At 45.6% G+C, this 20628-nt stretch overlaps 2 protein-coding genes across 3 annotated transcripts; one reads left to right on the plus strand and one right to left on the minus strand.

The window, feature by feature from the left end:
• Positions 1-628: 628 nt before the first annotated feature.
• stmp1 (short transmembrane mitochondrial protein 1) lies at positions 629-2423 on the minus strand. Of its 2 annotated transcripts, XM_080022523.1 has the most exons (4): positions 2333-2423; positions 1874-1937; positions 1281-1334; positions 629-1072 (listed from the first exon to the last, which is right to left on the minus strand). In XM_080022523.1, exons 2-4 carry the CDS (start codon positions 1886-1888, stop codon positions 1001-1003), a joined length of 141 nt encoding a protein of 46 aa, XP_079878649.1. In that variant the 5' UTR covers positions 1889-1937; positions 2333-2423; the 3' UTR covers positions 629-1000. The 2 variants fall into 2 exon arrangements, with proteins under 2 accessions (XP_079878649.1, XP_079878650.1); XM_080022524.1 differs by lacking the exon at positions 2333-2423 and having other exon boundaries at positions 1874-2047.
• A 521-nt stretch (positions 2424-2944) lies between these two features.
• Positions 2945-20357, plus strand: LOC307246306 (dynamin-1-like protein). The gene is made up of 19 exons (XM_080022207.1): positions 2945-3143; positions 4130-4271; positions 8642-8688; positions 8782-8853; positions 9021-9107; positions 10053-10215; positions 10402-10522; positions 10650-10781; positions 11724-11930; positions 12160-12280; positions 12918-13073; positions 15123-15212; positions 16227-16319; positions 16789-16842; positions 17307-17387; positions 18110-18241; positions 18339-18448; positions 19072-19231; positions 19341-20357. Exons 1-19 carry the CDS (start codon positions 3042-3044, stop codon positions 19395-19397), a joined length of 2127 nt encoding a protein of 708 aa, XP_079878333.1. The 5' UTR covers positions 2945-3041; the 3' UTR covers positions 19398-20357.
• Positions 20358-20628: the final 271 nt, after the last annotated feature.

Raw genomic sequence — 20628 nt, forward strand, 5'->3', positions numbered from 1 at the left:
GAGCCTCCAGTGCCAAAACGCCCCCGCCAGAGGTGGACCTCCTCAGCCCAGCAGCCATGGAGAATCTTTACTACATTTCCCACAATGCAGTAGATTGTCTAGAATTCAGGGGCTTTGGGTGGTCATCAAAGAAAAACAAAAATGGAAAGGGCAAGAAAACCAAGAGCAAAAGGTAGCCCATAACCAGCAGCTTTTGGCAAAGGCTCACACCAAAACCAGATAATCACACCGTCTAATGGTTATATGCGGAACTACCCAACCCGTGTGTCCCTCCAGTTTTTAAATTCCACAACAACTGGAAGCCAAAGGCCATTTTAACCCCAGAACCTTGTGGTCAGGGGTTAAAACCGCTCACATGCAGTGTTTTCACAGTAATAAACATATTTCATGAAATTTAACACATGGCCAGTGAGAGTGGAATAACAGCAGAAGCTGCACTGTGCCATTTCTAGAAAATTTAAACTTTTAAATGTATACCTTAGTAAAATCACTTTGAGGCTAGTTTGTGGCAGTCGTGTAATATTTGGCCAAATTGATTATCTAGCGTTTTTACTGGAACGGACAGATTCAAAATAAACTCTGCGAGTCTTAAGAAAAAAGAAAAGAAAAAAAGAAAACATGACCCCAGTTGGAGCTTGTTCAGGATAAAGCAATTGCATCCTGTAACTTTGGCTGGCATTTATTTTGTACAAGGGAAAACAACAAATGAAAACACTTAAGTAAAAACACTGCAGCGCATGATATAAAGCTCAATTGTGCCCAATGAATAGTCTCCTGTTTTCAAACCCCGACAGCCTCGCGGGACACGCCCCCTCAAAGCAACGAGACAGACACAACAGCGTCCCAGGCGCTGTCGGCTCCTGATGAGTAACTCCCGTAGTCTCTCTCCTGTGGCGTACACGCGTTTATGTTTAGAACGAAAGGAACATATTGCAATAAATATTCTTCTTTCAAAATCTGCGTACGCCCCCCTCCGTCCGCCACGCCGCTTCTCCTCAGCTCACTCGGGCGGTTTCTTTTTCGCCTCCACGTCCTTCTTGAAGGCCTCGATCTTCTTGGAAATGTTTGGGACCTGGGAGGGGAAAAAGGGGAAAAGTCAGGCTCGGACGGCGCGGCGGCACCCGATCCATACCGCGATCCACACCGCCGTCCTGGTTGGGGAAACCTGCTCGGGGCGCCGTCGGGTAAAAGCACGTCGTAACGTAAACGTAAAAACCCAGGGACCACATTAATAAAAACTATATAATAATAAAAAATATATATATACACATCATACTCACATCATAGTTCTGAGCGAGGTACATTCCCAGTAAGTTTCCCAACGTGAAGCCAGCCTAAAACAAGGAAACAACAACACAGCATCACCTTCAATTTAGGGTACGGTCTCAGCGATACGATAAATCTTCACTGTACTAATATTTATACTGATTTACCTTATTTGTCTATTCCCTTTAACAACGTTAACCACGTGGGCTTGCATTGTGACGCCCCCCACTCGAACTACGGTTCTGTTTATTGTGGCATTCTCTGCCACGTTTACTAGTTAGCGTGTTTTGACGTCATCGGACAGCGCCGATGGTCGTCGACGAAAACATCGCCGGGAAAGGCCGACATCGCGGTCACGGTATCGGTCCCGGTCCCGGTCCCGGTCTCACGCATCCGCGATACGTGACCGCGTCACCGGCCCCCAGGGCTGCGCCGACCGAACGAACACGCGTACGACGCCAACACCCGAGTGGCGTTCAACGCCCGCCGTCACCGTTTGACAACAACTCAACGCGGTCGTAAACTGTAAAGCGCATTTCATTGACGTCATTACTCAAAAAAAAAAAAGCTTCCACCCAACTGTCGGCAAACAAACGAGTCAACTCACCAGGAACTGCAGCATGTTGCGGTGGAGGCGTGTTTTCGGGAGGTCGGCGGCAGCAAACCCTTGCCTGTCGGGGGGTGACAGCGGCGGGGGCGTTAAACACGTTTTTGGGGGGAGGACAGTCCAACAAACACAAGGTTTCCCGGTGGGAAAAAAAAAACAAGCTAGCGGCGGCCTCGACCGAACGGCGCATGCGCACTGGCGACGCGAGTGCCCGCGAAAGCGAACGAAGCGTTCCGAAAATGACTCGGGGGGGGGGGGGTGCGGTCGAGCGAACCGGGAAACAAAAACAACCGGCGACGACATTAAAGGGCAGGAGATAAGAGGCCGAGACGTTTGGCGAGTTTCAAACGGAATGTGGCTGATTTATACGCCCGCCGTTCCCCCCGCACTCCACCACACGAGATCGCGTTGAGTGAAACAACCCCCGCGATCAAAACACAGGGTCGTCCCCTCCCTCACCGTGCGTTGCACCGACTGGAATCCAACGGCGGAGCAGCTCGTTTCGCTGCGCGACTCGTCGAGAGCCCGATCTCTTAAAATAAAAATTAAAAAAAAAAAAGTATCGAACCGCCGACGCGCTGTGACGTGGTTGCGAGTCGAGTGGCCGAGAACGCGCTTCGGAACCGGAGTTGTAGTTCTTTCTTTGAATATGGCGCATTCCGAGTCGTCATGGTTCTTCAGTTAAAGAACTACAATTCCCATTTCCCCGAGCCCCTACCTCCACCTTCATCCCCCCCCGTGCTGCGTTCCGGTAAGATCGGAACTCGGAAAGGTGCAAAGGAAGGACCGTTTAAATCGCGAATTCCCAATCGGAACCTCGTTGCCGATCTTGTCGAGATAGCAGGTCTGATGCCGCAGCAACATGGCGGCACACACATGTGCGTGGCGGAACCAAAGTCGCCTTTGCACGGTTTCTTTTTAAATATAAAAACGCGCTCATCTTAGATAAGTAGTAGGCGTCCGTGGTTCTTTCCCCGAACAGTGGTCAGGGAACACGTTAAGCTTCGAAATGGGAGGCGCTGAACGGCTCCGAATTACAGATTTCCGAGTTGGAATCGAACGCAGCATCAGTGGGTGTCGCTGCAATGGTGGCGTCTCAGTGGGACATTGAATGACTTTGGCTCCGCCGCTGCAAACGGCAGTTGAAATAATTTGGCTCCGCTGAACCATGGAGGCTCTCATCCCCGTGATAAACAAGCTGCAGGATGTGTTTAACACAGTGGGGGCGGATGTCATCCAGCTGCCGCAGATAGCGGTGGTGGGGACCCAGGTAAAGATGATGCGCTTCCTTCTGCAGGGCTGTCAGGGCCAATGTCAGCTGCACCACACGATGTCTTCCCAAATGTAACGAAACCCACATAACATGCATGTACTGCAGCTGGGATCTGTATTCACACAAAGATAGATATACACACCGGGTGTATGTACAAATTTGTATGTATGTATGTATGTATGTATGTATGTATGTATGTGTGTATGTTCTGTATATATGTATGTATGTACGGTATATATGTAAATTATGTATGTGTGAATGCATGTATGTATGTATGTATGTATGGTATATATGTAATGTATGTATGCATGTATGTATGTATATATGTATGTATGCATACTTGCACAATGTACTTTTTTTACAGATTGAATTATTGATAGAGAGGTTTATTTATTTAATTGTATATTGCCAGTTTCCCCTGATTTTAGGTGTTTTCTTTGACTTTATTGCACCTTGGCAATATCATTTGCTTTTGGTAATTTTAAGTAAGTTGTATATAAATATTTTTTCTATTTTTTTTGTAGTGTTAGGGTTAGGGTTAGGGTTGTAGCTTCATTGTATATTTCAATTCTTACCAATTTTGGGTTACTTGCATACTGTCAATTTTATTTAAAATGTTTATTCTTACTTACTTTTTTTTATTATCCGTCTGTCTGTCTGTCTATATATCTATCTATCTATCCAGTGGTATCTTGCAGTATTTGACATGTGATCTACAGTCGAGGTGCTTGTCATTTGTCAGCTGTTCCCACCCTGGTTGGTCATGGACTTCGGAGTCAATTTTCATGTTCATTCATTCATTCATTCATTCATTCATTCCTATTTATAGCCCTTCATCCTCACAGCAGCCTTTATGAAACCAGGTCAAGTAATGGAGATATTGCAAGGCGGCTTTTTGTTCTCAGTCACCTTGTTTCTATAAATGCTGGCGCCATCTCATTTGTTTTTTTTGTTTTTTTTTGTTTTGTTTTTCCCACTTCTAGAGCAGCGGTAAGAGCTCCGTGCTGGAGAGCCTGGTTGGCAGGGATCTTCTGCCTCGCGGGACCGGTGTTGTAACCAGGAGACCTCTCATCCTCCAGTTGGTCCATGTAGACCCAGGAGATGTCAGGAGGAGCGATGACAGCGGTATGTAGGTTTTATTAGAATAATGCAGGTTCACTAGTGGTTTTTGACACTAAAGTGTCATCAATAGCATTGGGTTCTTCAGTTCCTCCAGGATTTCGCAACCTTTTTAATGTGATTTCTGCCATCGAAATTGCTCGATTTTTGCGGCATCTTCTCTGAAATTCCGCAATACATTTTCCAATGTTTTTTTTTTCATGTTAATTTCATACAAAGCAATACAAAGTCATATCTGCTCAGTTTAAGGATGATTTTAAAACAGAATACATAAGAAGAACAATCTTTAATCGTCACAGAGCGCACCACACTACAACACAACACATGCACGCACACACACACACACACACACACACGCACATGCTTTGGATGGTGGCCGGTGAAATGAGGCCTCTGCGTCCTGGCTTGTCCTTCCTCTGGGGGCACATCCAGGACCTGGTGATGAGTGTCCATGGCTGGTCAGACGATGATGTGGCATGTTTTTGGTGGGTGTCCTAACTGACGTTAGGTGGAGGAAACCCCATGTGAGCACGGGGAGAACATGCAGACTCCACACAGAAAGGCCCCTCATTGGGAGATAACCCGCAGGAGCACGGTGCCAACAGCGCCCCGGGCGGGAATCGAACCCAGGACCTTCTTGCTGTGAGGCAGCAATGCACTGCGCCACCGTGCCACCATAACACAAAAACAATGAGAAACATTTACAGGGCTCCTTTTTGTTTATTTTCCTGAACTAGCAGCTTTTTTTTTTTTTTTTTAACAAAAAAGGGGTGGAAGCTGACTCAGAGTTCCAACATAAAAAAATGCACGCCCACGTAATCTGTAGGTACTAAAAAATTTTTTACCACGACAAAAGAAAAACACCTGGAGTCCAATCTGCAATAAAGACATTATATATCAAGTTCATCTTCCACGAAAACAATTAGAGACAAAGTGCTATTTTGGGCTGTTTCTTGTTTCGAAAAAACGCAGCTCTTTTTCTGAGCATAATGAGAGGTAGAGGGTGATCAGGGGCCAAGCTCATCTAGGCCTATTTCTCGATGTAATCATCCATTTCATCCTCCACTTCAACCCTACCACACTCCTCCCTATCAGTCGCTCCACTGCGGAGTCGTAGGTTGTTGTACATGAGGACCGAGGTTCGTATGTTGTGGTTCGAGGTTGATCGCCTGCGGCTGGACGACACAGGCTTTGTTTATACTGTCGCTTCGCTCAGCATCAGCTGAGACAGCATCTTTGTAGGCTTTGGCCAAGGTGCTCAGCACAGGAAGTCTCTCTTGAAGCCCATCCCAGAAGATATCCAAATCCACCACCCCATCCCTCTGGGGCTCTTAGTGCCGCCGGTCCTACTGAACGTTGGTCAAGTGGGCGTCCACTTCATCTTTAGGTACCTTACTGAAGCCTGGAAAAGCCTTGCAGCTGGACACTGTCGTCCATGAACGCAATGTGACGTGGATCAAACCCCCTCCCCTCTTTGAGGAACACCGTGGCAGGCTCTTCACCTGACACATTTTCCCTCGGTATTGCTCTGTGCCTCTTCAACAGTGCGCAAAAGTTTTGTGGTCACAGCAAAAGGCAAATCGTCAAGTAGTGTGAAGAATCCTCATACCGCGGTTCTTTGTTTCTGTAACGTTCATCCGCAAGTCCTCTACAGAGTGGAAGATCTTTGTTGTCGGTCATGGGGCGTCTGCTCTGGAAGATGAAGAAGCTGCAGGATGACTTTTCACTCGTCTGCCGTGACGTTCAGGTGAATCGGCAGCAGCTGAACTCGCTCTTGGTCATGCAGCATCTGATGGAGTTTCTCTACAGACTGCGGTGCATTTGGGCCACATGGCTGTGAATGACAAGCAATAAAAAAAGACGAACGTAAGAAATATTACCGATGCTCACTATGAAATACCATCACGGCTTACAAAAAATTTAGTCCTATCGCTTTTTTTTTACCCCGCATAATTACAATGACACAAATGACAAGGGCTTAAGCAATTGTAGAATGCACGCGGATTTAAATCATACCTGTATTTGCATCTCTATGAACTCCTTGTAGAGGCCAAGCTGCTCTGAGTTGTACTGCACTGCTGAGAACCGTGAGTGCCAGCATGTTGCACAGGGAACGGGAGCCTTACTTGCTCTCTACTGTCCTGCCAGTTTGGTGGCGTGGAAGACAAGGCACCGTCTTTTTTCAGTGCCCCTGCCCGGTAAAACATCTGTGGAAGAACCTTACACGAATATGCGTTCAGCTGATCAAAAGGTTTGCGGAATGGACTCCCTGTCAGATTTGTGATGTGAGCCATGCATGCTTTGCGCAGGGAGTCGGGGAACAATGACTGCAGTGTGGCTCTGTCGGCGCTCCTCGTGCGTGCAGCGTTGTCCGTGTCAAAGACAATGACGTCATCATTTGAGATGTCGTCGACCTTTCCTCCACCGCCGTTGGAACTGGTGAATGGTTGCCCCCTGCTCGGGAAACACTGTCTCCGCAAAGTGTTCTTCCCGAGGTGTGCTTTTCAAGTGGTGCGATGAAGACGCTTAGTTCACATTTACCTTCAGCATCTTGAGTTTCACCAAAGATGACCGCCACCGGCTTCCCTGCAAGATGTTGCTGGTGGTATCCAGGGATGGCACCGTCATTGATGACTTTCTCCTTCAGAAGCGGCCTCATCGAGGGGTGATCACGTTTGGGAAGGGGCAGGTTGACTGCTGTGCAAGTCAATATAGTCCGCAGGTCAACATTGGAAAACTAAATCCCGACATGATGAACAGGAAGCGCAGTGTACAATAAGTGAATGGAATACTTGCAGAAATGTCATGAAAGATGGAAATCAGAAGTACACAACCGGTTGCCAATGGCAGTGGTCATTATTCATTTTCAGCGATCATTATCAAGAAATATCGGACCTCCGAATGTTGGGATGGTCCATTCAATTCAATGGAACTCCCTGCAGCATTCTGAAGAGCCGTGTGACAATAACATCAAATATACTAAAGCCATATGTCATAATCCACTCACACACACCTCTCCTCTCCATCAGGCTCGGGGCTTGCTATCTGGGGATAGCAGAGTGCCAACCACTCTACTAAAGCTAAGGTTAGCGGAGTAAAAGGGTTGAGTAAGGGTCGAGAAAAAAGCGCCAGCTCTCCCTGATTCATTCAGCAGTTGCCACAGTCCTCCCCGTTCCCACTTCAATCATGGTGATCTGCCGCTGCGCCTGCTGTGGTAACTGTTCTGGCAATCTTCTCAGAGGCTTCGCTGATTAGAAGTGATCAAATCACTTCGGTTCCTTTGTTCTAGCACAATATGCACTGAGTGCAAAACAATATTTCCCCCACTTTCACGTTAAACGCTTGGAAATCATTTTGCACGATCCTTAGCTGTTATGTTTGTTGGCAAATGAGGTTGAGTTCCGTTCATTGTTTCTGCGTGTCAGCCATCATCTTCCTCGAACGTGAGTAGTTACACTGGCAGCAGTGATGTATCAGTCGATAACGAGTCGGCTCTGTGAGCCTCCCTGGCTCCTGTCTTTTTTCTGTAAATGAATACAAGACGGAGCAATAGAATGATCCTATAACGTATTTGTTAAACAAGATCCAGAAATGTCTCACTTTGGTAATACCAACTACCAAACATAATGGAAAATTATGGTATTCTGGAAATGATAAGGTTAATAAACGACAAAACTAAGAGCTGCTTGGGAGCCGAAACAGACGGCTCTTAATGCTGAGCTGAGCCAAATGATCTGGTTCACTAAAAAGAGCCGAAAGTGCACTAGCCGACTATTTTATGCGTTAACAGTGCAGTATTTGGTCAAAATTATGAACCGGCTTTTGCTTGGACCCTTTTATGCCCTAAAAGTGCAGGGATTGGTCCAAATTGGAAGCTCTTGCATAATATGCTCTGATTGGTTTACTTTGCATTGAATTATGCGATCGTGGAATCCTGGAGAGACTGGTTATTGCAGTGCCCGTTCAAAACATGCCTGTATGGAACGGGCTGCACTGTGACTCAGTCGCAGACCCCTGAAGCCCCGCCCCGCTGCTGCACATGGCTCGCTGTTCGCGAAGCCCCGCCCCAGGAGCTGAGCGGCTCGCCGTAGGCTTGTTTGTTCAAAGTTTATCAATATTACACATCACGTGTCCAAACTGCACCAAATTCGACACTGCACATCCACGGGACCCCAGCAACACAGCCAAGTACGAAGTAGATCGGATGAACGGTTGTCAAGATTCTCGAAGGACATACAGACAGACATCCAGACAGACAGACAGACAGACAGACAGAGAGATTGGAGGGACAGAGATTCCTTCCTTTACATAGTTGGATTTCCTTCTGAAAAATGCATTGTACAGGTGTATTCACTTTTTGTTGTTGTGTTCCACAGGCAGAGAGGGAGAAGAATGGGGCAAGTTCCTACACACCAAAAACAGAGTATGTGAATTTGTATTCATATGATGACGCTCATGTTTCCCATCGTTTATTACTTGCATTGACAATTAACCTTATTATTATTTATTTTCTCAGATTTTCACTGATTTTGAGGAAATCAGGCAAGAAATTGAAAGTGAAACAGAAAGAGTGTCCGGGAATAATAAGGTGAGACTTGAGCAACAATGCATTATTCTCCATTTTCTAACCTCAGTGACTCTGTACCTATAATTACACTGCACTGTTGGTGGTGGGCTCATGTACTTTGCAATCAAATCCGTGTTGTTGATTAAAAAGCCCCTTGACGTTCATTCCGTGTTGTCGTGTCTCCACAGGGGATCAGTGATGAACCCATTCACCTGAAGATCTTCTCTCCTCACGTTGTCAACCTCACGCTGGTTGATCTGCCTGGGATCACCAAGGTCATTAGCAATAAACAACCACAGCGACGTGACGCTGACGGTCAAATCAGATGGTTTATTTTTTATTTTTCCTCAAATCCCGTTGCCGTTGACCCTGTCTCGCCGTCTTATGGGATTTGTTTTTGAGCTCACATTATCTTTTTTTGGCTTTCATCCCAAAAATAATCAAATCACTGAATATAACTCTATTACACACATATATACATACAGTATAGAGTACAGTATAGATAGATAGATAGATAGATAGATAGATAGATAGATAGATAGATAGATAGATACTTTATTGATCCCTGGAGGGAATTTGCAGTGTCACAGCAGTTTTCTTCAAACTAGGCAATGATACTAAGAAAACCAATAGAAAAAAGGGCAATGTGCAATAAAGCTTAGGATTGACTCGAAAATAGAAAACTAGGGAATGTACCATAAAAATCTACCTCTATATATATATATATATATATATATATATATATATATATATACACATATATATATATATATACACATATATATATATATATATACACACACACACGTATATACACCTAATATAAACCTAAGATACACAATGCAAAATAAAACTGGCTGTTACAATTACCTACTGAAACTTATTAATGGACTTGATGATGACTAGGAAATGATCCACATGTATTATTGTTTGTTTCCCTCATGCAAATTTACCCCTTTATCCACCAGCCAAAGTGTCTTTTATTTCACAGAATGCACATTTAAAAAAATAGCCAACGTCGTGTTAAATCGTATTTACCAAAGATGTTACACATAGTGGTTGGCAGTCATGTTTATCTGCTAGGACAAGCTGGGACCGGTTTACCAGCTGAAGCCAATATACACCAGATCTTGGCTTTGTACCAGTGGCAGTGTTCCCATTGGCTCCCGTGAGTGTTGCTTTGTGGATCACAGCTCAACGTTTGGTTTTTTCGGCTCCAGGTGCCCGTGGGTGACCAGCCTAAGGACATCGAGATCCAGATCCGGGAGCTGATCCTGAAGCACATCGCCAACCCCAACTGCATCATCCTGGCCGTCACCGCCGCCAACACGGACATGGCCACGTCCGAGGCCCTCAAGGTGGCCCGAGAGGTCGACACCGACGGTGAGTTGTTTTGTTTGGATGTTTTAAAAAGTATATATATTTTTTCTCCAAAAAAACATGCTGGGATGATGTACCATTTCAAATACAATCATCATAATAATAATAATCAAAATGCTATTTCTGTCTGTCTGTCTGTCTGTCTGTCTGTCTGTCTCTCTGTCTCTCTGTCTGTCTGTCCGTCCTCAGGAAGGAGAACATTGGCAGTGGTGACCAAGCTGGACCTGATGGACGCTGGCACCGATGCCATGGACGTCCTGATGGGCAGAGTCATCCCTGTCAAACTGGGCCTCATCGGAGTGGTCAACAGGTCCGGATCACCGGGATTCCCTGAATCTGCGAAAAAAAAGAAATCATTTGAACCCCGTAATGTAACGTTCATGGCCGGATATCTCATGTTGATTGTTGTGTTTGTGTTTGTCATTTAAAACTCCCAGGAGCCAGTTGGATATCAACAATAAGAAATCGGTCGCCGACGCCATTCGTGATGAACACGCGTTCCTGCAGAAGAAGTATCCGTCTCTCGCTAATAGAAATGGTACCAAATACCTGGCCAGGACTCTCAACAGGTAAATACGAGGATGATGACTATTTTTAATTTTCATTTTAATGGCCGCTATAAAGAAACATTAAGCCAGAACCAGCACAACAGATAATAAGGTGTGTGGGGGATACTATCAAATAGAAATGCAAAAAAAAAATTAATCCAAATTAATTCATTTGTCAAGGCTTCTGCTTTGGTGATGCATGCAGACTAGGGCTGGGTATTGTTTAAAAAATGCTGATACCAGTACCAATACCAGTACTCTGAAGGTGACACAGATACCAATAGAGTACTTCATTTGATACCCATTTTCTACTATACCCATCATGTGAATGGAATGCAACTGAATGCAGCTGCGTGAAATGGCACCACTCCTCCCCATCCAAATGATTTTTACAGGAGTACGTTTTGAAAGGGTTTAAATTATTGACATATTTATGTATTAACTGTACAAAGAAGTATTTGGGCCTTGTTATTTAAGCAAATAGCCAGTACAGGAGGAATGATTACAGCGAGGTAAACCTCTTTAACTGTTCATTTGCACACTTGACTGTTGTTTTAAGGCAGACTTGAAAAACTGTGAACCTATCCTTTAACTGTTGTAGCCACTGCTGCAGTAGTGAGCCAATCACACGACGCGTTGCATCGAAAAATGCTTGCAGTGATTGGCTGCGAGCAAAACCACACAAATAGTCTTTTTTCTAGATCTGGTTACAAAAAGGATTGAGTGCAGGTGTCGTTTGACTGGAAAAGTTTGGATACTACTTGGTATTGGGTTATTTCAATCGATACCTTAAAGGTATTGAGTACCCGGCTCTAATGCAGACACAAGTACTTTTTATTTGAAGGTCGCAATTACCTTTCAATCTTCACAGACCTAATCAGCCGCAGATAATCAGGGATGAAATATAATATCGACCGTCTGCGGGCGGCGCCGACCTTGTGCCTTTTTCCTACGTGCTCCCAGATTACTGATGCACCACATCCGAGACTGTCTCCCCGAGCTGAAGACGCGCATCAACGTGCTGGCGGCGCAGTACCAGTCCCTGCTGAGCAGCTACGGGGAACCTGTGGAGGACCAGAGCGCCACCCTGCTGCAGCTCATCACCAAGTTCGCTGCCGAGTACTGCAACACCATCGAGGGCACGGCCAAGTACATCGAAACGGCCGAGCTGTGAGTGACGACCACTGGCCACACGGTGGTGCTGTAGGCTCAGCCCCGGCGAGAAAGGGAAGGCTGCGAATAGCAGCATGGGTTTTGATCATTAAAAAAAAAAAAAAAAAACACTCTCAGCTTATGAAGTTGAAGCACGTACAGCCTCTGTGAAGTGGAGCTTGAGAGAGACTCGCGCCGCGGTGTTCACATCACAAGCAAACACGTCCTTTCTGCACAATGTGTTCAGGTGCGGCGGAGCCAGAATCTGCTACATATTCCACGAGACGTTTGGGCGCACGCTGGAGTCAGTGGATCCTCTGGGAGGCCTGAACACCATCGATATCCTGACGGCCATCAGGAACGCCACTGTGAGTGCCCCGATGTGCTGAGAGGACCGCTTCACGGGCCTCATTAAATGTTATTCCCGTCGTTTATAACAAATGCACAACCTCAGTCGACACTTCACTGTTGAGGGACTTTCCGCTCTGCTGCAGCTTCTCGCGGTGTTTCAATGCAGTCCATTGGGGAAAACGTGTTAATTGTCCTGTTGGAAAAAACCAGTAGAAAATAAATTCTGGACCGATCTTTAAATCTTGATTTCGATCCACTTCATGTGTGATCAGATATACAGTATCTAACAGAGATTCTCACCCTTTTCCGCGTCAAGGACCCTCAATTTGATACCCATTAGGCCAAGGACCCCATTTGATAAGATTTAGTCTCTGGAAACCCATTTAGGGAAGATTTATTATTGTTAGATATGATTCAGTCCAAACTTTCATACCCGTCTAAGTTTAACTATTAATCATTTTGCAGAGGACCCCCTGGAACCTCTTGAAGGACCCCTGGGGGTCCCCCGGCCCACGTTGAGAACTACTGATTAAGATATAGCTTCACACACACACACACACACACACACCCCCTGCGTGCTCTATCATTCATTCCCTCATTTCCTGTCAGATAACACGTGATAGTTCGCCTGACATGTGGCCCTCCTCACCGCAGGGCCCGCGGCCGTCCCTCTTCGTGCCCGAGGTGTCGTTCGAGCTGCTGGTGAAGAAGCAGGTGAAGCGTCTGGAGGAGCCCAGCCTGCGCTGCGTGGAGCTGGTGCACGAGGAGATGCAGCGCATCATCCAGCACTGCAGCAACTACAGCACGCAGGTCCGTCCGCCAAACAAGCCATCCAACTTTAATAGGAAAACCCCCCGCCGAACATGCACAAAAACCCCCTGTTCTTGGAAGTTCTGCCCTGCCCCATCCCTCGCTGTTATAAGTATGCTACCATGACTCACAATGTCTTATTTATTATGAAGTTGATAGCTTTCTTTTTACAATATTGAACAGCATTGAATAGTCTCTTTCAGACACACACACACTCAGTCAGATTCGCAATGTCCGCCTCAAGATACTTTATTTATCACATACGTGTATGTATAGTGCAGTGAAAGAAATTAACTCTAAAATATAAATAAACCAGAAAAAAATATATAAGCAAAAGAAAAAATATGGCAATATAAATATTCTTTATATATATGCATGCACAGTGGGGCAAAAAAGTATTTAGTCAGCCACCAATTGTGCAAGTTCTCCCACTTAAAAAGATGAGAGAGGCCTGTTATTTTCATCATAGGTAGACCTCAACTATGAGAGACAAAATGAGAAAAAAGAATCCAGAAAATCACATTGTCTGATTTTTAAAGAATTTATTTGCAAATTATGGTGGAAAAAAAGTATTTGGTCAATAACAAAAGTTAATCTCAATACTTTGTTATATACCCTTTGTTTGCAATGACAGAGGTCAAATGTTTTCTGTAAGTCTTCACAAGGTTTTCACACACTGTTGCTGGTATTTTGGCCCATTCCTCCATGCAGATCTCCTCTAGAGCAGTGATGTTTTGGGGCTGTCGCTGGGCAATACGGACTTTCAACTCCCTCCAAAGATTTTCTATGGGGTTGAGATCTGGAGACTGCTAGGCCACTCCAGGACCTTGAAATGCTTCTTACGAAGCCACTCCTTCGTTGCCCGGGCGGTGTGTTTGGGATCATTGTCATGCTGAAAGACCCAGCCACGTTTCATCTTCAATGCCCTTGCTGATGGAAGGAGGTTTTCACTCAAAATCTCACGATACATGGCCCCATTCATTCTTTCCTTTACACGGATCAGTCGTCCTGGTCCCTTTGCAGAAAAACAGCCCCAAAGCATGATGTTTCCACCCCCATGCTCTACAGTAGGTATGGTGTTCTTTGGATGCAACTCAGCTTTCTTTCTCCTCCAAACACGACAAGTTGAGTTTTTACCAAAAACTTCTATTTTGGTTTCATCTGACCATATGACATTCTCCCAGTCCTCTTCTGGATCATCCAAATGCTCTCTAGCAAACTTCAGACGGGCCTGGACATGTACTGGCTTAAGCAGGGGGACACGTCTGGCACTGCAGGATTTGAGTCCCTGGCGGCGTAGTGTGTTACTGATGGTAGCCTTTGTTACTTTGGTCCCAGCTCTCTGCAGGTCATTCACTAGGTCCCCCCGTGTGGTTCTGGGATGTTTGCTCACCGTTCTTGTGATCATTTTGACCCCACGGGGTGAGATCTTGCGTGGAGCCCCAGATCGAGGGAGATTATCAGTGGTCTTGTATGTCTTCCATTTTCTAATAATTGCTCCAACAATTGATTTCTTCACAACAAGCTGCTTACCTATTGCAGATTCAGTCTTCCCAGCCTGGTGCAGATCTACAATTTTGTTTCTGGTGTCCTTTGACAGCTCTTTGGTCTTGGCCATAGTGGAGTTTGGAGTGTGACTGTTTGAGGTTGTGGACAGGTGTCTTTTATACTGATAACGACTTCAAACAGGTGCCATTAATACAGGTAACGAGTGGAGGACAGAGGAGCCTCTTAAAGAAAAAGTTACAGGTCTGTGAAAGCCAGAGGAATTCACCAATTAATTCATTAAAAATCCTACAATGTGATTTCCTGGATTCTTTCCCCCCATTCTGTCTCTCATAGTTGAGGTATACCTATGATGAAAATTACAGGACTCTCTCATCTTTTTAAGTGGGAGAACATGCACAATTGGTGGCTGACTAAATACTTTTTTGCCCCACTGTATATGTGTGTGTGTGTATGTATGTATGTATGTATGTGTATGTGTGTGTGTGTGTGTGTGTGTGTGTGTGTGTGTGTGTGCGCGCATGTGTTTGTGTGGTTCACCAGGAGCTGCAGAGGTTCCCGAAGCTCCATGAGGCCATTGTGGAGGTAGTGACCTCGCTCCTCAGGAAGCGGCTTCCCATCACCAACGAGATGGTACCGTCACCGTAGTGTCTACTTCGCACGTGCATCGACCTTTCACACTTACTCTTATTTACAATGTTTTTTTAAATTGATAAAGATATATTAAATATCCCTCTTAGGTTTTACAGAATCGTATAGCATCAATAAAATTACTTTTGGCCTTATGTCAGGATCAGACTACATGAATTCAGCCCTGATTTTTTTGACCCGATTTGGTCATGGCCGACAAATTTCCAGTGTCGGGCCCGAATATGAACGACCGGAATGACAATGGGCGTCTTGTGTGTGTGTGACATAATCATTGTCCTGGACTTTTTTCCTGTTTTATTTATTTTTTATTATTATTATTTTTAATCAGGGTGTCTGCATGTCCTTATAAAGTCTTAAAATATGTTCAATTCAATTTTAGAAAATATGAGGCCTTCACAAAAAATTTGACAAACTTGAATGAACGTTGAACATTTTGAGTGATTTATCCATACACTTCTTCCATACAATTGTTCTGCACCAGCGTCAGCATTTCAGATGTCCTCAAACCCCTGAATCTACCACTGAACCTGATACTGACCTGACCTGACCAGACATATACCTGCAATTCTCAATGATTAAGATGTGTCCAAAAAAATTAATTAGCCTTATTTTTATTTATTTATTTATTTATTAATTTTAATTAGTCTTAAAAAGTATTAAATGTATTCCTGCGTACTCCCTGATTCTAAAACCTGAAGCTAATGTTGACAAAGGGCTGACGAAGCGCTGTTGGTGACCTTGTGAGAGTGGAATGACGGCGGACAGTTTTGGCAAACAGGCTTCAGAAGAAGGCACGTTAAAGAATGCCGGAGAAGGAGAAAGGCCGAAACTGTAATCCACATCAAACTCAGGTTCACGAACTGCAACGCTCCCGCGCAGGCGAAGGATTCAAGTTGGTTTCAGACGAGCCGTTGGTAGTTTGTCTTGGTCAAGTCGTTTCAGACTGGTGCTCCCTCTAGTGGTGACGGAGGACGGTGCTTTGTTTCCGTGCCCCAGGTCCATAACCTGGTAGCGATCGAGCTGGCCTACATCAACACCAAACACCCAGACTTTGCTGACGCCTGCGGGGTGATGAACAACAATATGGAGGTATGTACTACTGTCAGGACCACAAATGATTATTTTTTTCCTCTATGTCATGCTATGTAGCGTTTGAAAATGACTGAGGTATTCTTGATTACTGTGTACTCAGAAAATATGTTTTTCAATCACAAATGAGTGTCTAATCAGTTTTCCGGAATAACATTCAAATATAAGTATTTTAAGAAACTCCAAAATGTATATTTGAATATTATTCCACAAACGACTGATTTTGTATTGCTGTTTGATCAGAATCAGAATCAGAAATACTTTAATAATCCCAGGGGGAAATTACTTGATGTGAAAGTTGTAACCTTCGAGACCTTTTCTGCTCCTTTAACACCAGCATGGACGTGTGGATATGTTATTTGTGTAGTTATACGTAATGCATATAATGTTGTTGCCTGATGTTAAAAATGTTGAAAAAGATTTTCAGTATTCGAAGTCATTTGGACCGTTTGTGGCGCTTATCTTGTAGGAGCACCGGAGGAACCGTATGAGAGAGCTGCCCACCGCGGTGCCCAGGGATAAGGTAAAGAAAGAAAGGAAACAAACAAACAAAAAAAAAAAAAAATTTAATCCATGTTGAAATACGCCATCCCCGCCCGCCCCCCTTGGCCTCCGCTTCTATCGGCGCTCATGAGGGCTTCGGTCTGAAGCGTGTGCGGATCTGCACGGCGCGACGCCAGTTCACCGCTCTGCGAGATAAAGATCCGCCGAGCCCACGCCTCGGAGAGATTCCGTTGCGGAATTTCACCCCAGCTCTTCTCTCTCTCTCTCTCTCTCTCTCTGTCTCTCTCTCTCTCTCGCTCTCTCGCTCGCTCGCTATCTTTCTCTCTTATCGTTCCCTCAAATGTCTCCTCTCTTCCGCTCCAAAGGTTCTGTCCTGCTGACCTCCGCCTCGCCTCTCTCACTTCGTTCCACGCGTCTCAACTCCCCCTTTTTATTTTTTTTCTTCTCTTCTCTCCCTTCCCGCCTCCCTCCCGGCCCTGCTAGTCCGTCGGCAAAGGAGCGCTTGGCCCGGCGATGGTCTCTGGCGAGCTTTCTGCGTTGGGACTGGACGCGGACGGTGCCAAGGTGGGCGCGCGGGGCTGCCGGCTGGCTCTTTATTTAGCGAGTGTTTATGGGGACGCATCGGCGGGTCGATGGAATGGGATGGAATGCTCCTGAACAGCGTGTGCTCCTGTCTTGCTCCTCCCCTCTCCTGTTTCCGTTGAACCTCTGCAGCCTGTTTACCCCACCTCAGCTTGCCCATCTCGAATAAAAATAATAACAAATAATAACCTTGAATTTAAAAACCTCCCCCACGACTCTTGTCCCTCACCCTGTTACAACGTGACGTGGCAGAATAGCCAAACCGGTGTCACCTTACACACGCATCGGTTGGCGGATCGTGGTTCGCTCTGGATGTACTGCACCTTGTTCGAGATGCCGTCGTTGTCTATTATGTGTAATATTCAGCATTTTCTTTCCCTAAAGTGAAATAGATTTTTCCCCCCCGTTGAAACAATCGCTCGAAAACAAAGACGTTATTTTATCTTTTGGCTCTTGATGAAATGTTTGGCTTGTTTTTGCGTCTCTTAATCTCCTCTCGTTTGATCGTTTGCCGGGCTCGCTTAATCCCTGTTGTGTGTTAGTGACGCTGTCGCCGGCTCTCCTCCTCCCTCCGAGTCGTACTGACCCACTCATCGGTCTCACCCTTCTCTAATTACACTGATCTTGGTCGGCCTCCCCTTCCTCGGTCGACGCTTCTCTCCACGTTCTCCAGTGACGGTTCGGTTTTTTTCGCTTCTCCCCAGGCCCCGGCGGCCGGGCCTCAAGCGGAGCAGGACGGCACGGGGAACTGGAGGGGGATGCTGAAGAAGGGCGAGGAGGGTCCGGGCTCCGGACCCGGCAGCCCCCTCAAAGGAGCCGTCAACCTGCTGGACGTGGTGACTCAGCGTTGGCTCTTTTCCATCTGTTTATGTGTGTGTGTTTTTGTTGCTTATGGCTGACCCACGGCCCGCTCCCTTCCCCCCCGTCTCCCAGCCCGTCCCCGTCGCCCGGAAGCTGTCTTCACGCGAGCAGAGAGACTGCGAGGTCATCGAGCGTCTCATCAAGTCCTATTTCCTCATCGTGCGCAAGAACATCCAGGACAGGTACACCTGCCTCGGATGCCTTGAACGCCTCGGCGGGGGTTCCCTCTGTGACTGTGTCGGGTGGATTATGCTACGAATCCCAGAATTCCATCGCTCTGTCACCTTCTTTTCTAGAAAGTTTGGAGATTATATTAATTATTATTTTTTTTTTTTCCTTCCTTCACTTGAGGTGGTTTCCTTTTTATCACCAGTTTACTGGTCACAACTAGCTACGCACGAGTCCAAATCCACCACAGCTGTCTTTTACTTCTTGTTCATGCCTGATCTTACATTCTTGCCAGGAAAGGCGAAGCCTGCCACCAACCATAGAAACAGCATATGGAGCCGCACATGACGTAACGCAAATACACCAAGTGTATTTTCCCATATTTAAAGTATCAAATATGGGATTCTATTTTCAAACAAAACAATCTTATGAAGAACCACTTTAAAAGCCTTTTTAAAAACCATCCCAACTTCCTGAGATGAACTGAGGACAATCCATACTAGTATGAGCTGGAAAAAGCAACATACCTTTTGAGGGGGTAAAAAAAAAATTGGTGCACGATACTTTTTAAAATGGAAACCACATCAAACCTCTCTCTCTCTCTCTCTCTCTCTCTCTCTCTCTCTCTCTTCCGCAGCGTGCCCAAGGCCGTAATGCACTTCCTGGTCAACCACGTGAAGGACAGCCTCCAGAGCGAGCTGGTCGGACAGCTCTACAAGTCTGGCCTCCTCAACGAACTTCTGACCGAGTCGGAGGACATGGCGCAGCGCCGCAAGGAGGCAGCGGACATGTTGCAGGTGAGGAGGCGGGAAGGTTCGCATCCTCGAGCGCCTGTCGACCGTTCGGGGGCTGACACGCCCTTTTTTATTTTTTTTATTATTTTTTAAAATCTTTTCCCCCCGACAGGCGCTGCAGAAGGCCAGCCAAGTGATCGCCGAGATCAGAGAGACACATCTGTGGTAAAAAAGAAAAAAAAATCCATCGAGAAGACCTTTTACCAGATCCGTTGATCTGCTCTCTCCTCATCATGCCTGGAGGCGTCGCGCCCGTTCCCTCCGATTATAAAAGACACGCAACGAGAACTCATCCTGTTTGAGCCGAGCCGAGCGCGGCTCCGATTTCACCCAAAGACATGAACGCACTGTAGCGGCGGCGGGTTGGATTTTTAGTTGATGGATCAACTCGCAGCTTTCTAAGGGCAAAATCTGAAAAGATTTGGAACCTTTACTTAAACGCAGCAGTAAATATGATTTGAATTGCGTCCCTGTGTCTTGGTGAGCCGCGGCGAAGTCCGAGGCAGGGTTTTTTTTTTAGAGATTGTAGTTGGCACTCGCCGCTCCCAGTGGAATTAGAATCGAGTGCAGCTTAAGGCAAAGTACTTTTCATCTTCGACGGGCTGCAGATAACCAGCGCAGAGTGAACTGCGGTCTATGCGGTAAAATGAGGATGGTGTGGCTGTGGGTTATATAAAAGTTAAAAAAAAATAAAATAAAATTCATCCCTTTATCTGTAACGCTTTCGTTTAAGCACAGCGCCGGATTCTCAAAAGACTAGATTGTAGGACTGCAGCGGGGATCAGTTGGCAGGATTGAAACGCAGGGTTTTCCTCATCTTGCTGCAGCCTCCAAAAAAGGTAATGTTTATTTGTTGTACATACTCTTTATCACTATATCGTATCACTCGACTTAAATGCACTGTTGTTGCCAAACTGTACTGTATAGCTAATCCAGCGTACACTGTATGACCAGTATCTTTATTTAAATACATATTATTTATGTGTGTGGGTAAGTTCCAGAGCACTGTTAAGTTTCATTGTTTACATTGAAAAAGAAAAAAGAATCATTCACAATGCACTGTGGTCGTCTGTGAGTGTGGTGCCCGAGCAACTGATTAAATCCTTACAAAAATGAATTGCAAAATACATTGGTTTCGACGTATTTCTTTATTTATTTATCTGATCCAGATACAGAGGGCAAATGTTCTGTCCCGACAATAGATGAACCCTTTGAAGCTACCCTTATCGCCTCCAGTTCTTAAAGAGATAATAATCACAGGTTCGAGAGCAATAATCAATTTATTCTGTACGTGTGCAGGTGGATTTTATAGTTTAAACATAATACTTCAAGGCCCTCGTTCGTCATTCTCCCCCGGTGAGCTCTGTCTCATGTCCCTCTCTGTCTCAGCATGCCCGTGT

Source organism: Zeus faber (assembly GCF_960531495.2).
Source record: "Zeus faber genome assembly, chromosome: 21".
NCBI classification, from domain to species: Eukaryota; Metazoa; Chordata; class Actinopteri; order Zeiformes; family Zeidae; genus Zeus; species Zeus faber.